Source organism: Solanum tuberosum, unplaced genomic scaffold, assembly GCF_000226075.1.
Source record: "Solanum tuberosum cultivar DM 1-3 516 R44 unplaced genomic scaffold, SolTub_3.0 scf00490, whole genome shotgun sequence".
Lineage (NCBI taxonomy): Eukaryota > Viridiplantae > Streptophyta > Magnoliopsida > Solanales > Solanaceae > Solanum > Solanum tuberosum.
The window spans coordinates 269,852-292,374 of NW_006239413.1; the positions used below are offsets into that span (position 1 = coordinate 269,852).

General features: G+C 34.2%; 3 protein-coding genes across 3 annotated transcripts; 1 reads left to right on the forward strand and 2 right to left on the reverse strand.

Annotated features, from left to right (window-relative positions):
* Positions 1-464: 464 nt before the first annotated feature.
* Positions 465-3,173, forward strand: LOC102590394 (uncharacterized). The gene is made up of 2 exons (XM_006364356.2): positions 465-652; positions 1,668-3,173. The coding sequence occupies exon 2, from the start codon at positions 1,847-1,849 to the stop codon at positions 2,840-2,842; it is 996 nt and encodes a 331-aa protein (XP_006364418.1). The 5' UTR covers positions 465-652; positions 1,668-1,846; the 3' UTR covers positions 2,843-3,173.
* Positions 3,174-4,287: 1,114 nt separating this feature from the next.
* Positions 4,288-8,298, reverse strand: LOC102590740 (BTB/POZ domain-containing protein At5g67385-like). The gene is made up of 5 exons (XM_006364357.2): positions 8,044-8,298; positions 7,851-7,920; positions 6,766-7,326; positions 5,884-6,420; positions 4,288-5,029 (listed from the first exon to the last, which is right to left on the reverse strand). The coding sequence occupies exons 1-5, from the start codon at positions 8,136-8,138 to the stop codon at positions 4,484-4,486; spliced, it is 1,809 nt and encodes a 602-aa protein (XP_006364419.1). The 5' UTR covers positions 8,139-8,298; the 3' UTR covers positions 4,288-4,483.
* A 5,549-nt stretch (positions 8,299-13,847) lies between these two features.
* On the reverse strand, positions 13,848-19,323 carry LOC102591097 (uncharacterized protein At2g23090-like). The gene is made up of 3 exons (XM_006364358.2): positions 19,132-19,323; positions 18,963-19,003; positions 13,848-14,236 (listed from the first exon to the last, which is right to left on the reverse strand). Exons 1-3 carry the CDS (start codon positions 19,202-19,204, stop codon positions 14,117-14,119), a joined length of 234 nt encoding a protein of 77 aa, XP_006364420.1. The 5' UTR covers positions 19,205-19,323; the 3' UTR covers positions 13,848-14,116.
* Between the last annotated feature and the right edge of the window lie 3,200 nt (positions 19,324-22,523).

Consider the following 22,523-nt stretch of genomic DNA (forward strand, 5'->3'; position numbering starts at 1 on the left):
TGTGTCCACGTGAGCACATATATACCTTTAAAATACATTATTAAATAGTTCAGGAGGTAAAACATACAGTATTAAATAGTCTAGGGAGGTAATAGGTCCTCATGAAAATTTAGTATCGCAACAGCAAATCCGACCAAAGTTGGGGTATTTTTCAGACCATTATCCCTAAAACAAAAGAATACCTAATTTCCACCTTTACTTTACTCAATAAACATAAAAAGAGAATAATATTAAATTGAAATCAAATAATAAATAAGAATAATTTAGTCATAGTAATATATTCCTCCTCGCCCCCACCCCCACCCCCACCCCACACACTCTTGGTACTATTGCTACTCATAGTTTTTGGAACCGACCACTCCAGCAACTAGCTGACTTATGTGTACTTTGTCAAACTCAAAAAACTTTACATATTGGCAAGTTCCAAGTTGCAAACAGAGCCTAATGACTTAATCCTTAAAAAAACTAATCCAAATAAAAACAACATACGACTCACCACACCTGTAAAGCCGCACGTGTCTTTGACTTTCCTTTGACTTCCCCGCAGAAGCTTCGAAAAATTCAGCTTACAAGCCCTAATCTTCTGTCCAAGCTCCAAAATTGAACTTTGGACCTCACTTTTCTCCATTACATTACTACTTCATTAGCTCAGGTAACTTTTTTTCTCTCTTCTTTTTTCTAATTACTATGTTTTTTTTACTGTTTTGAGTTCCATTGAGGTTTTGATCGTGATTACTCTAATGGGTTTGACTTTGAACTCCATAATTTCACTTGGGGTGTAGTAAAGTTCGTTTCTTTTCAGTTTTTGTTACTTATTTTTACTGTTTCTTGCAAAATTTAGTGTCAATTTTGGAATATGCTTAGTATTTTGGACTAACCTGTTTGTATTACAATGTGTTTAATTATGAGTTTATCTGTTTTACTCTGGCTTGCTCCTTACTAGAACTTAAAAACAAGTTTTTTTTTTTTTTTTGGTGTGTGTATGATTATATCTTTTTGTTGCTCAGATAATGAAATTAAGTCTATGGAATGTGACTGAATGATCAGTATATGTTTTAACACATTCTAGTCAAATAGAATGAGGGATTTCTTGAGGCTGAGGATTAAGGAGTGAAAAGATTAAGTAGTGGACAATGAACCGTCGATCCTCTGTTCTTTTGATTTCTATAACTACAAATTTTGACTAAGGGTGTGACCTAGTGGTCAATGAAGTGGTTTGAGCGTCACGAAGTCTCAGGTTCAAATTCCAATAGAGATAAAACACTAGGTGATTTTTTTTAATATGTTCTAGCTTTGGTGCACAGAGATATTTAGAGATATTTAGTACCTGTAGGTGGTGGGAGGTGTCAGGTATTCCGTGGAATTAGTTGAGGTGTGTGTAAGCAGGCACTAAAACATAGTTTTACTTAAATTCTTCATGAGGTGGAGTACTATCACATGGAGCCTTCCAAATTTGTGTATAGAAAAAGACAAAGATTTGTCTTGCTTATATGTGCTTCTTCATTGGATATTTGGATTGAGAGTGCAGTAGGGACTTCTTACCCAAGTTATGAACTCTTTACTTTGTTTCATTTCTTTCAGTTGAAAATATGGAATTTAGAAGATTATAAATCATTGTTGCAATTGGAAATACATATTGAGATTCATTTTTCTTCTTTTGTTTACAGGTTTTCTTGCAGAATTGGATTACACAGGATATAGGGAACACATACAGTGGATTTTGCTGCTGTGATTGGCTTTGTTAATTGATTGAGCAGAGGTGCTCTTTATCCTATTGATTTCATGGTACTTTCCCTGATTATTTAACTGCTTCTGTTCAGTGTTTGAAGTGAATACGGGAGTGAGAATGCCCACAAATCGGCATTGCCCCCGAATTGACACTTATCAGCTGAAGCTTCGGCTTGAAAGGAAGATTGGTCAACAAAAGGCAGAGAAATATTTTACTGCATTAAGCAAATACTTGAGTCTAAAGCTTAACAAGTCAGAGTTTGAGAAGTTCTGCATTGGTTTGTTGGGGAGAGATAATATCTGCCTTCATAATGCACTTATGCGAGCAATTATAAAAAATGCCTGTGCAGCTAAGACACCTCCACCGAAGAATGGCACAATGCAGCCTTCATTTAATGTCAAAGTTCCAAATGGATATCAAGGAGGCACTCTCCAGTCACTATGCAGGGATGTGTTTCCTCAGTCTCCTAGAAAGGGGAGAACTCCTACTCTTCGTGATCGTCGATTCAAGGACCGGGCATGTCCTCCGCGGCCTCATTGGAAAACCCATTCTGCTGAAGATAATGCACCAAAAGCACGAGAGCATCAAAGTGCTACTGAGTTGCTACCATTGGGTAGCATTCATAGTAGAAGCCATGTAACTGCTCCCCTTGGCATCTCCCTGAGTGGTAGGGAAACAAGGAAAGTAGTATGTCACAGATCAGGCCTTTTACACGGTACTGAAACTTGTAATAGCACTCGTGAGTTGCCAGACTCCAACTCTCTAAAGAAATGGTTGGAACAAAAGTCGGAGACAGAAGGCGTACAGATATCAACAGATGCCATAAATGTGTTGAATAATGGGCTTGATGTTTTTCTAAAGAGATTAATAAAACCTTGTTTGGACTTAGCAGGGTCAAAGTCACAACACAAGCGCATCCATGACCAAGCTGTTTCAGTTTCAAATAAAACGAGGCCCATGAAGTACATTCAGAAACCGAGTGATCTCTTTTCTGTTTCAATGCTGGATTTTCGCTCTGCAATGGAGTTGAATCCCAGGATACTGGGGGAAGATAGCCAAATACAGCTTGAGAAAATTTCCTTGCATGGATACGAAGAACTATTGATCAATTAGTGCATTGATATTGGTGTCGTTGCAATTCCAAGTCCATCTGAAAGTGATGACTTGAGTTGTGATTTTAAAAGTCGCTCAACCAGTGATGCTGATGCAGTTTATACAAGCAGTAATAAAGCTTCAACGTCGTTTAGAGCTATGCAAAATTTTGGATCAAGGTTAGGTTGTGTATACATCTAAGAGCTGATTATTTCTAAATTGAGAGTTGTTATTACCTCATAAAGTAGCAAGATATCAATACTTATAAGATTGTAGCCATTACAAATAGAGTTAAGTAGGCTTCTTTAACTCATAGTTTAGTCTTTCATGTAACTGACTGTTGTTTGTTAATAAAGTTTTATTTCTTACCTCTCTGTACCATTATTTACTTAGTTTGGTCAAAGATTTAGTTGAAACTTGAAAAAAAAAAAGAGTTTTTGGAACTTGAAATTGTGTTTAGACATGCATTTTACTAAGAAATTTTTTTAAGTTTAGTGAGGGGAAGTGAAATTTCACCCAGAAACTGGTCTGGGATCTGGGACAATTTTTGGAACTTGAAATTTTTTCGAAGATAAATTTTCAAAAACTAACCAAATTTCATGAACACACTATGTTTTCAATATTTTTGGAAATATATTCCCAAAATCTATAGCCAAATGGGATCTTATATTCTCTTCTTTTGTCCCTTCCTTCAAAGGGAAAAGAGAAGTGGAGAAAAAAGCTGTGCCATTTTTGTATAGTTGGTTTTAAAGTGGAATTGTCAGGTAGAAGGATCATTTACACTTGTAGCCCTTTTTGGGTGATGTGTACATTTGATCCCCCTACTCTTAAAGTAAGATCGCAAGATCTGGAGTGGCGTATGGCTAGGAGTCGAGTTGATATGAAAAGATAGAGATTTAAGCTGAGGGCTAAAGAAATGCGCAGACTGCTTTCGGTAAGTCCAACAGTTTTAATTATCTTTTTTTATGGTTATAAAGCAATGACAAGTATTGCTAGGTGGCCTTGGTAATTGGTATGTTCCGATTCTGATAGGTGCGCCTGACATCAGCATTTCCACGATTAGTTAATATTACATTCTGGTTGCTGCCTTCAAGTCTCTTGCTCCATTTAAGCCCCGTCTTAATAGAAGTGGATAGCAGCACTGGGTGGACGGTCTATCCACTCTTAAAGACTTGTCTTTTCCTTCTTTCCCATCAGGTCGCTTAACTGTCTGCTTTGATCTTTGTTAATGGAGTTATTTACTTAACGCATACTATATTAACCTCTTGTCTGCTGTTTCCTAAATTAGTACCTTAATGTCTCATTATGGATCTGGAATACAGTCTCTCATCATGCACTGATGTTTTCCTTTTGAAAACGCGGATGATAAGAACTCAACTTGTAGTGTGTTGGTGAGATATCTGGGATGGAATTCTTTCAATAGGGTACAGTATAAATGATAAATCCTTCTGTTCTTACCTGAAATATATCAGATAAAGTTTGTGGCTTCTATAATGGCATCATTAGATTAGACCAATAGCCATTACAATCAGAATAGCCTAGCAAGAAATATCACAGGACCTATGATTAAAGCATAAGTTAAAATACTTATATATTACAACATGACTCGCAGAAACATTAAAACAAAGAAGAACAAACAACCTAATGGAAAATATAGTTGCATCATGATATGGAATTACGCCTATCTCTACTTGGTTTGTTTTTCCTTTTGCTGGGCGATGGAATTGTGACTTCATCAGTTCCAAATGATGGATACAGTTTCCCAAGCTTTCTGGATACGGCAGTTATGAAAGATTTTCGTGGCAAACGAGGCTTATCAGAAGGTGGAGTAGTGATCCCCAAAGGGGTGCTAGCTGCTGATTTGTCATCACGTTTTTCAATTTCTCTGCACTTCATTTTCAATTTCATAAGCTCAAATTTGAGATCCTGATTTTCTCTTTTTAGACTTGAGACTTCGTCTGTAACAGGAGAAATGCCACTGGAGAACCAATTGAATTTAGGTGGACGAGAAGGAGGATCTGCCCCTACTAAACTAACATCCATTACTTCGCGAAGGCGTTGTTGCTCATAGTAAAGCACTTGCACAACAATCTGAACAGGGAGCCTCTCATTCTGAGCAGCGTGAGCACAAGCTTCTCGAGTTAGCTTTTGACAGTTCATAACACTGCAAACTTTTTTCCTCTCAACATCACTTAGAGCTGGATGTGCCTTCAAATTGTGCAAAAGCTAGAAGATTAGTGACAGGTATCTCTGACAGGGTTATTTACTTTGGATTTTTAGTTATATGAGTTCACAATATATATAATTTTTCTTATATTATCATGTTAAAGTGACATACAACAGTAGATAATTCTTCGTAGCTATCCTGATATAGCAACGTGGGTATAGAATAGCATGATTTGAAGTTTCAAAACCCTTTTCTTTCTGCAGCTAAACTATAAACCTTATCAAATGAAACTGATTGTTGAACAGTACTTTTGATCTACAAATGACACACTTCAAAGAACATCGATACAGAACATGAACGTGTTTAAGATCTTGTAAATGCTTAGGCAGAAACATGTAATCTCCCTTGGTATCATTTGTATACTGCAAAAATATTTTGTCACTTAACTGAATTAGACCCTTAATGAATTTATACAAGAAATCATAATGATTCAAATACTACTTCACATCCCAAACAACAACATTTTCGGGTGCAATCAATAAATCCTTGTCACTTAAGAACATATGTCAATCAAGGTACTAAATCAGTTGATTATAAAGATTACTCCTTCCATTTCAATTTGTTTGTCTTACTTTCCTTTTTTCGTCTCTTTCAAAAAGAACGTCTCTTTTGCTTTCTGGCAACTCCTTATTTTCAACTTTTCACCTGACATGTTTAAGACTACAAGATTAATGGACATTTTGGTACATTCTACATATCTTTAGTTTAACACCACAAAAGATTCAAAAGTCTTACACTACTTTCTTAAACTCAGTGTCAAGTCAAAACCAGACAAACATATTGAAATGGAGAAAGTACTATTTGGTAGTTGGTATCAAAGATTCAACGTGCATACCTTCAAATACATGTCAATGGCCTTGTACATCATATCTTCTGTGATCCTTAATTGCTCTGGAACGACTTCAGCAACACTAATAAACTCTGAAACAGAGAGATTACTGTCGGAGGCTATTTCAGCAAGGTAATCTTGCATTAGTTTCCCAACTTTCTCCATGTCACTTGCTGATGGAAACACATTCTCTTCATCATTGATGCCTAATCGATTTCCCACCATTTCATACTCTAGGAAATTCATCATAATATGTTTCACAGTTTCAACATCAAAGAATGTACCCCCTGTCAATGAATATGAAGGAAATAATACATCATCTAATACGGCCTGTCCAAGTTGCAATGACATTCTCCTCTCCAAATCAACCCTGCAAGAAACTGTGGTTTCTAGATATATTGCAGCTCGGAGAAGCAATGAGAGAAAGCTAACTGACAAAGCATTTTTCTCCCTTGGCAAAAGACTAACAATAGTTTCTAAAACCGCCCTCTTTTCATGTTCTATTCTTGCCTCAATCTGTTTCCTCCCTTTTCCTGATATATCCTGGAATGACAAGATAATCATATTAACAAATATTTCACTTAACAAAGAAAATTACTCCCTTATGTTATGTTTGGTGGTTGGTCTAAAATAATCCTTTTAGATATACACTTGAGCAGTTAAGTCCTTTGTGTTTATTAAAACTGTGCACTTTTGGTTTCTGTTATACTTGAAACACACGACCTTATTGTCTTTAACAACTACTGCCGTGTGTTTTAAATATAACAGAAGCCAAATGTGCTTAGTTTTTGTTAACATAAAGAACTAAAGTTGCTCATGTATATGTTTAAAAGAATGTATTAGACCAACCTCCAAGCATAAAGGACTATTGAAGGGATGAGACCTCACCAAACCTCCAAGGGATTTCTGCGCGTAGAGCGTTAATATTGGTCCAAGTGCATACTGTTTGAATCCCCTTGCCATCATAGCAATCAAAACCCTTTGGAAAAACTCAATTCCTAGGACAGTTAAATCCTCAGCCCACCAATCAAATGTGGAGGAATTCAAGCCATATTGGCTGTCCTTGCAGACTATATATGCAATTGTGTCTATGCTTCTGTTCACTAATTTTATATCTTCTGCAATGGGAAGAAGCTTTTCTGAAGAGTGTAAAATGGAAACTGAACTTGCAATACTCTTAAGTCCTACTTCATTTAAGTAGGCCTCTGTTAATCCTACCAAATTTCCAACTGCATACTCATCTGTCATCTCAAGATATTCTGCCACACATCTAATCAATGCAATGTTTTCTGGGTTTATCTCAAAGTTTATATCATAACAAAATTTTGCTGCAAGTTCAAATGCCTCTGCTCCTCCAGGAATGTCAGGGATTTCAATTGCAGAAAGCTTAGCATCACTGGATTTTGAGACCAACTTCCTTATGTATCCACACTTTGAGACTAGTGGGAACTGCATGTACACATCAAAGATTGCATCTTTAGTTGAAAGTTTAACTTCTATACACCGATAATATAAAGAGTAAGACATAATACATAAACAGACATATTTCAAACTTGGCATCTGCTGGCAAGTAAGCACTCCAACTTTGAGAGTACACATCGAGACACCTCAACTTGGTCTCACCTGGCAACTAACACTCCAACTCGTCCCCACCATGCCTCGTGGACACCTGGCACTAACATGATACATAAATTTTGGAGGTGCCTAGATGGTCATTTTGTAAGTTGGAGTGCTCAACTGACATAGTAGAGACAAGTTAAGGTGTCTAGATGTGCACTCCCAACGTTAGAGTGTTTTACTTGTTAGTTGAGGCCAAATTTGAGTGTGTTTATGTATTATACCTAAATAATCCTTCCACTATTAAATCGCCTAAAAGATAACTAGAGGAACTGCTAATGATAAGTATAACTAGTTACTGAAAAGTACAATCTTGATGGAGTTGTTGTAATAATTTGGAACTTGTTCTAATGTACCTTGTGCAGAGAAAAAGAAGTTCTTCCAACATGAATAGTTATATCACTTGGGATATCCTGGGATAAAATCCTGTAGATATTAATTATCAAAAGGTCACTCCTTAATTCATAGAAAAAACTGCATAAAGAGTAGATGGAAAAGAACAATGAGAAACAACAAAAAAGGGAAAAATTATAAGTGAAGATAGAATACCATTCAGAGGTCCTTTTCATAACATTGGAAAGAAGCTCTTTTCTGTTAACATGAGTAGAGGGTTGTGTAGTCTGCTCTGAACCAAGATCCATCATGGCCAATACTATTAAGTACCTTGATGTCTATTATATTAACTTAGTAAGTATTGTTCTTGATAAAGCAAAAACCAGTACTACTTATGTCCTTGCCTGCATCTTTTGGTTCAAGTGCCTTAGTATATATCATATCATCAGACACCAGGTACAATCAATAAGGTTGGCAGAATTCCCACTATAGGCCCCAATGATAGATAGTACTATGGAAATTATTCCCTTCGTTTCAATTTACGTGGAAGTGTTTGATTGGATACATAGTTTTAAAATAAGAGGAATACTTTTGAAACTTTTAGTGAAAACAAGTCATAAGTATTTGGGTGACTAGAAATTACTCCTGTGTTTTAATTTATTTGTCTTACTTTTCTTTTTAATCCGTTTCAGAAGAATGTTTCTTTCATTTTTTGGCAACTTTTTAACTCTATTTTTCCACGTGACATGTTTAAGACCATAAAATTGTAAAACATGCATTTTGGTACATTTTATAGATCTTTAGTTTAAAAATCATAAGATTTAAGAGTTTTCTTTACTTTCTTGTCAAATCAACACCAGACAAATAAATTGTAATGGAGGGAGTATCTCATTAAGGATAATTTTAGAAGTTTAAAGTTCAATTATTACTAATAAATATTGAACTATAACATATTTTTTTAAAAACTAATTAAAAAGCAAAATGTGTCACATAAATTTGAACGGAAGAGTATTAGACGGTGTATGAGAGTGAGCCTCTAGTAGATCCTCACGAGTGAGTAGGGATGGCAGTGGGGCGAGGTGGATGCAGGGTGGAGCGGGTTTAAGGTTGTGCGGGGCGGGTTGAAGTGAGTTTTTTAAAACTAATGCAGGGCGGGGCGGGTCGCAGGTATATGTGATTTTATGTGGGATTAAACTTAATTTTAATTTTTTACATGTTATAAGAGTGATAGAACATTATTTATTAAGATAATTTCCTTAAAGCTACTAAAAAATTATTAAGATAGTAAATGAAAATGGTTCAATAAAAAATAATTCAGTTTTTTACCTGTTTCCCAATTGACCTCTACAAAATAAAATTTTAAGTCACTATCCTATTAAATACAACTTAATGAAAAAATGAATTTATTTTTATTAATTTTATTTTTAGTATCAAATTTAACTAGAAAAAGAAAATATTAAAAAAATTATGCGAAGCGGAATGTGACGGGTTGAGAATGGAAAAAAATATTATGTGAGGTGGGACGGGGCGAATTAAAAATTTGCAAATTAAAAATTTGCAGATTAAGCTCAATCCCCCCGCACCGCCCTATTGCTATCCCTACGAGTGGACGTTACAGGTCTATATATGTGACAGTAGTGGGGTTAAAATGAGTAGTAAATGATTTAATTGAGTGTGTTGGACGTAGGTCATGCAGAGATGCCCTAGAGGATGGTGCCAAAAGAAAAGAAGTTTCTATGTGTGGATCATTTTCATCCCAAAAATTATTACTGGGTCAATAATGCTATTGCTTCTTTTCATCGATTGGGTTATTGATTCGCCTATTTCAATTCATTAAAAATTAACTTGCTATGTAGTTTAAATTGACTAATGATAAATTTTGGAATTATGTATAGTTATAATAATAAAAAATTATTAGGTACTAAATTTTTTAAAACTTGGATGAATTGAGATATGGCCAATTGACCCGTTTTAATCCAAACAAATTTTAGTTAGATTAAGTCATGATCCAGTTATTGTCTTGACTCGTTCAATTATCACCCCTAAGTTGAATTATCAAAAAGAATTAGAAGCACTTTAGATTGATCAGCAATAGCATACGTTAAATTTTATATGAACAATACTTGTGAGCTTATTATTGTCACAATTCGACATTTAGGTAATTTTTAGGGTAGAACTGTGGTGACTTTAATAACTAAGGTCTTACCTTCATGTCCCAATTGAATATTTATTTTTTAAGTTATGTCGGCTAGTAAGGTAGTCCACGTGGCCAGAATAGAAGTAGTTGAGTCAAAATAAAGCCTGAACAATGTAGTGGCTGGAGGTAATAAAGGTCTAAGGAAAAATGCCGCGCACCACACTTTTTTTTTAATAGAAAATTTTAGAAATTACAAATATAATAAACATAATAACGTTCTAGCTATTGTTTTCATAATTGTGCTTCATAGCTATAGTTTTGTTTGTTATGAAGGCTGCGGTTTGTATATTTCTGTCCGTCTATATATTTCGCTTCCAAATATACAAATACGGTAAGTATATAAAAATTCTATATTTATACATTTAGGAATTTTTCAGAACTCCGTTTATATATATCGTTTTTCAATATACAAACAAGGTAATTAATTATAATTTTTTCATAAATCATATACAAATAGTTAGGGTAAGCATATACAAAATTCTGGATTTATACAACTAATAACCGAATTATACAAATTCTGAATTTATACAAACCAGGCGGATTATACAAATAAGGCGAATAGCAAGAAGTGAGAAAACTGTAGCCGGGAATTAAAATTTTCTTAAACTGTAGCTATAGTAACTAATATAGGCAAAATGTTTGTTATTCTGCATAATTTTCCTTTTTTTCCACTTGAGGTTCAAACTGACTAAATCTGAATGACACATTGCATACCCATTTCGGGGTGACGCTCTCAACAAAATTTTCTTTATATCTAAACCTTGAATTCAAAATCTCTAATTAAGGATGAAACGGTTCCACACAACCTATATTGGTTGCCCCGCACCACACATTGCATGCGCAAATAAGACGGAATTCAGGTAGTAAGAAGTGGGATATAATTTGTCAATGTCAGGCTGAAGGGGTTAGATGTGGCCAAGGCACAAAGGGGGACTATAGGATTTACTGACATGGATAAATTTGATGCTTAAACAACCATTCGTAATTATTAATGTTCAATGTAACTTCATATATATATATAGAGCATGAAAGCAGAGGCTTAATTATCGGAATATCCCAACTGATGATTTGGGTACTCCACAAATCGTGATCAGACAACAGAAACCTCATATAATTAGTGTCAGTTGTGTGAGATACGTACGTAACAGAAATTTTCATGATTAATGGAATAATACAAAGCCTTGTTTTCAAATGATTGAACTTGTCGTTTATATGCAGATTGGAACTAAACTTACCGTCTTTGGACGTTGCATGGCGCTTATCTTTCACTCTGCTACTAAACCTAAGGGAATTGGGTAGAGCAAGTTTAAAATCCTTACTAATATTATTATGATAACAATTAGAGAATCATTTAAAAAGAAAGTACTCTATTTCTTATAACTCGACAAGTACTGTAACTTGAGGTGTACGTGAGCTTTATATGACAAGTCATTGACATATAAATTCATAATTAAATGTCCCAAATGATACCTAACGAGGGGAATAGTGGTCGATCAGTATGTGATGGATACTCATAATTTAGAGCTGTAATTGTGATAGATGTGACAGAGGCTACCGCAATTTATTAGCCACCAAGTACCACTCAATACCTAACAAAAGGGAACAGTACTTTGTTTAGTAATAGTAGCTCTTAAAACGAATCTTATCCCATCCATATCTTGTTTCACATCATGAAATTTAATGTTTTGCTTGTTGAAACACACTAATTGAGAAATATGTCAAATAGTAATAAATTGAGAGGTAGAAAATAATAAGTTACATAATATAGTTCTTTCGTAATACATGGTAATCGGTCTGTCTTCAAAAAAATATATGAGACGAACATACCGTTAGAGAGGCGAACTCAGGTGAACTTTAATTTTCTTTTATGTATATATACCTTGAAGAATTACTATATATATTAAAAGAATCTCTTAAACATATATGTTGGACAGGGTCATTTGGTTAGAGTGCCCCAGGCCTTCGAGCGCTGGCGCATAACCCGAATTCAAATATGAGTTACTTCATTTTCGGTTTTACCAGACAATTAAAAGAAATTCATAAAAAGTGTAGGTGACAAACCATCGATATGTGGAGCTATCTTTATCCAATTATGACATTTAATTTATATTTATACGTAACTCAATTTTGTGGGTGTTTAATAAAATTTTTAGATGAGATAGTATTGTTTGGCATCGCTTCAACTAACGTACATCCATCTTCAATGGATGCCCTATTGTCTTCAAATATCGGATCCACCTCGGCTCGTACTAACTAGAAATGACCCGCACAATCATAGATAAGTTAGCCAGAGCTATGTGACCCTAGTTTTGTGACAATGACTGATCTTAAGTCGTAATTTATTGATCGGACAAGAAGTGTATCGTATATATGGTTCGTACACAAATGAGTAATAAAAGTCGGTGTTCCATTCACTTAAATTAGAAAAACCAGGCCAATATCAGGCCACAAATTGCTCTTCTGTAGCCTCTGTGGACCCATTTTGCCCCTCTCTTCAACAAGTGTAGGCTGTACCAGCATATGTTACACCATCACAAGGTGAAAAAAAGAAAGTTACACCATCATTAAATTATATACTAATTTGAGAACTTATCATAATTCAAGCGTTTATTTTTAAATTATTTTCTTATTTTTTCCATTTTTTTTTTGCTCTGTTCTCGACCAGGGATTTGACCCCGACTCTCATCCAAAACTTGAGACCCGACCCTAACTTGGGACCAGAGACCTGACCCTTGACTCAAGACCGATCCCGACCCGAACCCCTGGCCCGATCCCACAACCCTCGATCTCTACTGTTAAGCATATATTTTAGCAAGTTCAAAACAGCATAAAGTTTTAGGCAAGAAAACAGAAAGCGGAAAACACACACACAAGACACAACTAGTTGAAAAAAATAATAGCATGGTAGGTCCAACATACAGCTGGTTTCTTTGGAGTGTGTGAACTAACGAGTCCCTGAAAACAACCAAATAGAGTTAAATATCACGTTATCAGTCTTCAACTAAGTACACATGCGGTACTTGATAACTTGCACATGTTTTTGCACTACTTACTCATAATCTTGCTATGCCAAGTCAGTCGACGACACTAGGAATATCAATTAAACGGTAGAGAGAAGTCATGGGAAGAATTGTGTTGCAGAGAATTGTCATTGAACTTTGCTTAATATTTTTACAAATGAATATCCTTGTATTTATAATTTTATACTACTCATCAGGAGCTAATATGCAAAATATTATTACACAAATCCTACATATTTACAAATAATATTCTAGAATTTTTCCAAGAAACTCGAATCTTCCCACAAATGTTGGTGTACTTATCATGTAAACTTCCAGATAGACAGCGATATGCCACACGGTGCCTAAGTAGCATAAGGACGTGACGGGTCATCACACTAAAGCACTACTTGTTGAGCTAAACTCTCATGGAAACAAAATTAAGATTTTTCTTACTAGGCATTAATTTGGACATAGATCTTGCTTAAATTTGAAAAAAGAGTTTGCCAAAATAAGAGGCTTAAATAATGATATTTGAAAATTGAAGGTATGGTTGATAACTCCTCAATTTTTATCGTCCGGATATTCAGGAGTTGAGACCATTCTAGAGCTCCATTCACAACCTTCAAGGTTCATTTTGCCTAGTTATTTAAGATACAGTAATGGATGCCTCATTGGCAAAGAATTGGTAAGAATACCAAAGCGATCAGGCAGAGTCAGGACTTCATTCCCGTTTGTGGTGCAAGTCAATTTTCTGTTCATCTATCAGCTCAGTATGATAGACTTTGATGGCTAATTACTATAGTAGTAAGAGAGAGCTGGAATTTAGATGTTCTCAAATGGTTTCTGATTTCTTCATATATAGGTTTTAATTTCAGCATTTGCTTGTTTCATGTCATATGACATTGTCTTGTCGCCAGGAAACTTCATTATTAAGACCAGCCATTAACACAATTTGCAAGTCTCACAAACACACACACAATAACTACAAGCAGTTCACAGCTTGATTGAGCTGACTGTTGCAACTAGTGACTGGTGGTAGATCATACCAACATTTTTTTTTTCTGCAAGGATGTTTGACACATAAAGGACTTCAACTTTTGAGATGAGGAAAACAAGCATAGAGATCAGATTTTGGGTGCTTTGCTTCAGCATGTTCCTTACACTTCACCTCTGATGTTGTGCACATAAATGTCTGCATACACACCTTGCACTGCCATCATTTACAAAACAGACGAGTTAACCAAGAACCAAAACAAAGTTTTATGAATGAATTTGCAGGCCTCAAACCGCAACCTAACTGATGGCTAAGAAAAATCTTCTAGCATTAGTCATAAGCTATAACAAATTGTTATAAACAGGCCTGCTAGCTAATAACTGGGAATCATGGAAATAGAACTTCCTAATCCACTCTATATCCAACTTGGGAATTAAGTTTCAAGAACAAGTTACTCATGTAACTAGTCCCTCATCTGCCAACAGTTGGACAACAGAAATGATATCACTACCTCCTACTGTTAAGGGTCATAAAAGTATGCCCAAAAAAAAAGAAAAGAGTATAGGTGTCCATGTCATATTTTGCTTAATGAATATACAGAAAGACAGTAGTAGTACATCAAGAATTTTAGTAACATCATAAAACATAATCAAAACGCTCCATTGAAATTGAGCTATATCAAGTTAAAAGTATTCTGATGGTCATACAGACACCGCACACTCTTTTAAAACCAAGAGGCCAAAACAGTTAAGCAAAACCAATAGGAAAGCTGACCTAGCCAAAACAAATTGGCCTATATTACAGTAAACTGTAAATTGACTTCGAATAGATTCAAATTAGCCCTCTCAATAAGTTTAGGCAAGGAGTAGTTCACAATTTGACAAAACATAAGCTTATTGAAAGATTTTTAAAAAGTCTGAACCTTCAAACTAGATCACTTCAAATTTTATCTTCCAATATTCAGCAAAAAACAATGGAGGGAAGGAACTGGCTAATGTTTGTTTTCTCTTAAAATCAGGTATAAGTTAGCCTATATTTATAAAAAAGCTCGCTGTGGAATACAAATAAATCAATGAGCACATATCTCAATGCTAGGGGGGCATTAGATTGTTAAAATCTCTTGTATGTTTTTTTTTTATGACCGTGGTGTCCGGACTAGCTTTCGCGCACCTCGACTAATTGCACGAGATACCTGTCACCTCCCACCAACATCAGGTACAAGGTAACTCTATTCACAAAGGCTAGGACAGATGAAAAGAATCACCTAGTGTTATTTATTTCCGCTGAGTTTTGAACCTAAGACTTCAGGGTTATTAACTACTTCAATGACCACTAGGTCACACCCTTGGGTGCTATTGTATGTGCTAGTGCTACTATCGGGCAGGCAAAAAAATGTTTGTAAATTAGCAAGCAATCAATTATCAACTACTCATTCCCGAACAATATGTTCGAGATTTAAAAAGAGAAATACTTCTAACACACTAGAAGTAAAATTTAAGCACTTTGACATTCCGAAACCGCAAACACAAAAGGTAGAATAGGAAAAATGCAAAAAACACACGACTAACAGGATACAACATTCAGTCATTCACCATATATGCCTCCCTATTCTGATTCTATCACTAAATAGGGTCCATACCCCTAGTTATCCTATTTTATGAGTCTTCTACCTATTTTTTATTCTTTTTTATTGCAGTAATATCTGTACCCATTTTCTTGCAAGCACCTCAACTAATCCACTGAGTACGTGCAACTGGCACGGGTATCGCAGCACCATATAGCCCTGCCGACCAAGACTAGGCTGCTATGTTGCTTGGACTCAGGTGCGCGTATCCAAGACGGGTGTAGATCTGAGAGTTGGATTTGGCAAAATATAAATTTTAAGATTCGGGGGTACGAAACCGAGTATGGACACGGGGTAAGGGGATTCCGCTAAAATGTTCAACATTATAAAAATAGATTTATAAAGATAGTCTAAATTTGAGAGATATTTTGTAGAATTCAATTTGGAGTCAAATGTGACAATAGTTATCCTAGTCTTATCTCCTAACTAATTATAAAGCTAAAAAAATTATGTGCAAATGATAATTATTAAGATTTGCTGTCCAAGCCATTAAGGATTTTTACACTACATAATAGTCCAACAAAGTCCACAACACTGATTATACAAAGAGTAGGCCCATGAAAGGTAAAATGTCATTAGAAGTGGTTAGGCCCAAATGTTTAGTTGCAACCCATAAAGAGTAAACAAGAAATTTAAAAATCTCTGCAAAACCCTAGTTTATATATTTTATTTCATCTTCCTCGCTAGTCGCCACTGCCTTTAAGAAAACAACAAGACCTCATCAGTCAACCCTAGCTCATCGTCGAGTTTTTCAAATTCTCAACACCCCCACCCCACCCAAAAAAAATTTGTTCTCGACTCAGGTCAAAGTATCCAGATGGCATTGACCAAATCTGACACGCACCGCACACCCGTGTCGCGTTTGGCAGCCAAAACGAAGAGTCTGAGCAACATAGCTAGGCTGATAAGAAGGATTCAACCCCTTTTTGTGTAGAGGGAAATAATTCACCAATTGTCACCTCCATTGGACAATGAATCTTGATATCCAAAGTTGTTACTACAACTCTTCAACTGCTAAGACACCATCGTCAAGGGAAATAATTATATCCAATTAATAGCCATAAATCCCCCAATGATGGATACATTTTCAAAACTGAATATATGTGCAATTTCTTCATTACTTCCAACTTCGGTTGGAAGGGGAAGTGCTGGCAATTCAGTCTATCAATATGTATATTACCCATTAACTTAAGTACTCCTTTCATCATATATTTATAAGACACTCTAGAAAAAATTGAAGAGATGCTTCATATTCCATCTTATAGGAGATGGAGTGAATCATTTTTATTTACATTGCCCTGTGGCAGCAGGCATTTGGTCCATGTATTTTGCAGTTTTTGGCATCAGCTGGTCAACAACACTCACCCTAGAAAAAGCATTTGAAAGTTGGAACTTAAGAGAAGTGGATAGATCCATCAAGAAAATCTTGTAAATGGTACCAGCTGTATATTCTGTTGTATATGGATGGAAAGGAACAGTGGGTGTTATGATCAGACTCCAATTCCAAAGTGCACCTTGAAATCTAAAAGTTTGATGAATCATTTTAGTTGGAGCAACCTTTCCCCTGTAAATGATGTAATTCTCCTTTTAGATTTCATTAGCTCCCTCTCAATGGTTTAACAACCTTGAGTTTTTGCTTTAGGTTATAACTCCCAGACCCTGACTATTTTTTGTTGTACAGGGGTTATCACCTATTTCTCTCTGTAAATTCTTGCATCTTCTAGATGCTTTTGTAATACAACCTCTTAAGTCATTCAAAAAAAAAAGAAGGAAAGAAGAAATGTTTGATACAATTCGCAAATTTCATGAATTCAAATTCATTAGACTATTCATACTTTCAATTTTCACATAATGCTTTTTATATTAAGCTTAAATTTGCTAGCATTACAATAATATTTTCTTCCAGAACTACTAAGACATGTCAGTCAACTTAACATATTAAATTAGGTATTCAATCAAATTCCTCATAAACTAAAATATTGAGTAAGAAGAGAACTCCCTTCAATGTCCTACCAACAGTCTTGTTACCCTTCTTTATGCATCTATTCTCACTTACGTAGTTACATAAGTTCCTTAACAATGATTGTATCTCCATTAAGTGAAACTTTTCCTAGTTAACACTGGTTTTCAATTGCCAATCTCTTTTTGCCCTAACTACTTTTTAGTTTCAAAATTTTCAGATTCAAACTTTCGGAAACTAGTATCCCCACCTAGGTACAAATAGAAATTCAGTTTTTCATTTTTTAGATAATTCAACACAATACAACTCTTTCAGAAAAACAGTTAATGAACCTTGTCCCTTCAAATAAATCTAAAACTCTAAGCTTCAGAAGTAACTGCAACAACAAAATGGGGTCTCAGAATTAGACCTAGACCAAGTTCCAACAAAGGGGAAAAGAAGAAGTCCAAGTTGCAGCTATACATAAGAGTGTTCTAAAGGACAATTCAAGAGGGGGGAACGGACATACAAAAGTTATTGGAAAGACACAAGGTAGCTAACTCTTTCTCCTTTTACTTCAAAAAACATCACTACAATGCAGACATCAACTGCCGTTCATTTTACTTCAAAAGAAACTTTTTTTTGAGAAAGTACTCCTAACAGAAACGTTAACAACAAATTGAGGAGAGTTCCTTTACATCCCACATAAGGAGCAAAAGAAAAGAGTGAAGAGAACTAGGAAGAAATACTAAATGAAAATAGGGACTAGGGAGTTTTGAGATTTTAATTTGGGCATTATAGAAGTTTGACGCACAAAATTAAAAGATTATCATTCATTCATGCATATTACAGACAATTATCAACCACTCAAACAAGAGTAATTCTCTATGTATGTGCTATTTGTACAGCTATCGGGTAACTATGTCCACTAAGGCTTAGGCAATAAATAATTTTTCACCTTCTCCTATAGAGTTATAGGGGATGAACTCACGTAATGTCACCTCTGTTGGATACAAATCTTGATATCCAAGGCTGTTACACAACTCTTCAACCACTAAGACACCCCCACCCCCCGGAGGAAAATCTATCCTAATATTATTATTATTATTAATAGCCTAAAAACGTAAACTTTTTCAAAACTGAACATATTTGCAACTTCATTACTATCCAGGTCAAGTGGGACGGGGAAGTGTTGGTCGTTCTTTCAACAAATGACTGATACCAAGTCAATTTATATACAACTTCCGCAAATTTCATGAATTCAAATTCATTCAATTACTAAACATTTTAATTATTATGTGATATGCTTCCCATCAAAACTTAAATTTGCAACAATACTGCAATATTTTACTGCAAAAGAATGAAATTGAACACATTACCTGGATATTCATGGCCTTTTTGTTCGTATCGAGCTGACTTCCTGCGACGATTTAACAAGTTAATATAAAATAGAGCTAAAATATTTATCTAAGAGGTTTTCTACCAACACTGAGATCTGGATTGCAGAGAAATAGATTTTGATCGTGTAGATGGAAAAACAGAGAATACCTTTAGCACCCTTCAGCTTCTCCAGATTCCTCTCCCGAGCCATCTTCGCTTTCTGACCGTTGCCTCCACCCATGATTTGCCTGAGACTCAGAGGTCGGAAACAGAAAACCCTAGGGCTCCTTTCTAATTCGGCGCTAAAGCGTGGCGGGGAATGCCAGCTGAACTGATGGGTTAGCGTCTTTACCAGGAAATTTTTTTTAGCTTAAATTAAAGGTTGTTTGGTTTGAAAACAAGTTAGATGACATTAGTTATGATATGATAAGTTATGTTGATATTGTTTCATAAATTGTTTGGTTTGTTGTATTTAAAATAATATATTTGGTACAAATTGTTTGTTTACAAAATTACCTTTTACTTGATTTAGTTTTTTAAATATTTTTTTCAAGTTTTAATTATTTATTTTTAAAAATAAAAATTTTCATCTTATTTAGCTTAAATATTTTTGTGTGTACGTACTCACATGATGGTACGTATATATTTAAATATAAAACTATTTTTTTATTTAGCTTAAAAATAGAATTTTTATCCCAAATTTGTTAAAGTAAAAGAGGAATTATGAGAAATCAAAAAATAAATAAACATAAGAATTAGTCAAATAAATTCATAAATAAAAATTATATTTATATAATGTAATTGTTTAATAAAAAAATATAAAGAATTATCATAAAAATAAGGAGTAATGAATATTATTACACATGGTATTAAACATAATGTAGGGAGGGTGGAGGATGGGGGAGTCGGGAGGACATGTACTAATATTTTTATTTAGTGAAAAATCAAATTTATAATAAAATTTATATTGTAAATTTGTATTGCATAATTTTTTTTTTGTAATAAGTCCCTTTTTTTTTGCAAAAGAATTATTTAAGATTAAGGAGGTTGAAGACTTTCAAAAATAGTTATACGTATATGTGAAAAATGAGGTTTAAATATAGTTTAAAGGAATTTATTTGTAATTTATGTACTTTATCCTGTAATAAGTTATCCCAGGATTACTATAACATTAGGGGTCGTTTGGTTTGAATATGAGTTATGAAGGGATAAGTTATGTTGAGATAAGTTATGTTGGGATTAGTTATGATTAGAGCCGTCAATATGATGAATCGATTGGTATTGAATGATAAAATGACCGGCAAAGAGATATACTAATTGTTAAGGAAAACATTATGGATGACTTTTCAACATATTTGTTGCATGACATAAATATGTAACTGGGATTCTTAAGGATCAATTTCCAAGTTTATTTTGTGTTGTTGGTAATCCCGGTATCATGCTAGCAGACATGTTTATTGAGGAAGGCTGGAGTTTTCAGTTTAGGAGCAATCTTCTTGAAAGAGAAATGCAGGAAATTGATTTATTCCTTCAGAAGATGCAAAAAGTTTCTGTCACACAAAGGAAAGGAAGATAAACAAATCTGGAAGGCTGAAGCAGTAATGGGATTTTTACAGTTAGTTCACGTTATACTGGAAATGCCCTTGGAAGATGATTTGGAAGGCTGCAATGCTGCTCAAAGTTGCATGCTTTGGCGGTCAGTGTCTTGTGACATATGAGACAATAGGGGTCGGATATTATGTACAAGATGTTAACTCTGTGGAGCATTTATGTCCACATTTATTTTTACATTTACATACCAAGTTTACTTGGCAGATCTGTTCCATGTTTTTGGTTGTCTTTGGAATAGAGTGGGTTATCCCTGGGAAATTCAGAGAAGTTCTTGAATGCTGGGAAGCAGCTTATCTAGGTGGTTTATTGAAGAAACTCTGGAGATCAATTTCTATATTCATAACATAGCCTATTTGAAAAGAAAGGAACAAAAGATGTTTCGAAGACACTATGGAGCAAATCCGGATTATAAAATTTAACTGCCTGTATCACTTGTATTTCTGGAAGGATGGAATACCATCTTTAATTTACATGATGTGTTAGACTTGCTATAACATTTAGGGGTCGTTTGGTTTGAATATGAGTTATGATGGGATAAGTTATGTTGGGATAAGTTATGTTGAGATTAGTTATGATGGGATAAGTTGTCTTGGGATTATTTCTTATTGAGTGTTTGGTTTGTTATATTCAAAATAATATATATTGATAAATTTTAAGAACAAGTTGTTTGTTTACAAAATTACCCTTCACTTTATTTAAACTTTTTAAATATTTCTTTGTGAGCTTTAGTTATTCATTTTTTAAAATAAAACTTTTATTTTATTTAACTTAAATATTTTTGTTTATGTATTCCCATGATAAGTACCATGTGTATTTAAAAATATAACTTGTTTTCTTATTTAGCTTAAAAATAGAACTTCCCTCTTAAGTTTATTAAAGAGAAGAAAATTTATGAGAAATCAAAATAAAATAAACATAAGAATTAGTCAAATAAATTCATAAATAAAAATTATATTTATATAGTATAATTTTTTAATAGAAAAATATGTATAATTATCATAAAAATAAGGAGTAGTAAATATTATTATACATGGTATTAAAAAAAGTGTAAATATACATAAATGTAAAAAATGATGTATAAAAAGGATTTAAAGGGACATATTTGTCATTTACCTATTTTATCTCGGGATAAGTTATCCCGGGATTACTATACCACCCATGGGGAGGGATAACTTATCCCGGTACTAATTATTAATCCCGGGATAAGTTATCCCGGACTTGCCAACCAAACAACATAATTATTTTTTTATCCCATCATTATTTCCTTATCCCATCACTATTATTTCTAATCCCTCACACCAAACGAGCCCTTATTATTACTCATGGGATAAGATTAAATGCTACTTAAAATTTATGCCGGGATTAACTCCCCTTATCCATCACACCAAACGATCCCTTATTATCTCATCGTAATAAACTACTCATATTAATCATTATTCTTAAAATAAAAATAAATAAATAAAATTTAAATATGATAATTACAGAAATATACAATTATCTAGCTTACATTACAAAAATATAACTCAAAATTTACATTACAACTTTTTTATCTAAAGTCACAATCGGTATACAATATTATACAACCCGTATATAACAACATATAATTTTCTCATGTCCATGTAACAAAAATATTTAAAAACTTGGTATACACTATTAAACACACAATATACGATATTATATAAAATTATAAGAGATATTTAAACATTCATATAAAATATTATTCATTAATATACAAAAAATTGACTTTGTCTTCTTTCTTACATCCAAACATTATATTCATTAAAAAACGCCTCAAAAACTGCACTAAATCGCCCAAAATTTCATATTTAAGCTCTTCAATACGTAATGGATCTTTTGCAACAATATTCACTCGAAATGAAGCATAATTACAAAAAACCCATTTTTAAATGTTGAAAACTTCGAGTGGCCTTTCAAAAGGGGAAAAAGTA

Bases quoted from the DNA above. Each gene is read 5' to 3' on its own strand.
- LOC102590394 (XM_006364356.2), top strand. From the start codon at position 1,847: ATGCCCACAAATCGGCATTGCCCCCGAATTGACACTTATCAGCTGAAG.
- LOC102590740 (XM_006364357.2), bottom strand. From the start codon at position 8,138: ATGATGGATCTTGGTTCAGAGCAGACTACACAACCCTCTACTCATGTT. The intron at 7,921-8,043 runs GTATTCTATCTT...TAATATCTACAG, and splicing joins ATGAAAAGGACCTCTGAATG to GATTTTATCCCAGGATATCC. The intron at 7,327-7,850 runs GTACATTAGAAC...GTGTACATGCAG, and splicing joins CTTCTTTTTCTCTGCACAAG to TTCCCACTAGTCTCAAAGTG.
- LOC102591097 (XM_006364358.2), bottom strand. From the start codon at position 19,204: ATGGGTGGAGGCAACGGTCAGAAAGCGAAGATGGCTCGGGAGAGGAAT. The intron at 19,004-19,131 runs GTATTCTCTGTT...AAATCGTCGCAG, and splicing joins GAAGCTGAAGGGTGCTAAAG to GAAGTCAGCTCGATACGAAC. The intron at 14,237-18,962 runs GTAATGTGTTCA...AAATGATGGCAG, and splicing joins AAAAGGCCATGAATATCCAG to TGCAAGGTGTGTATGCAGAC.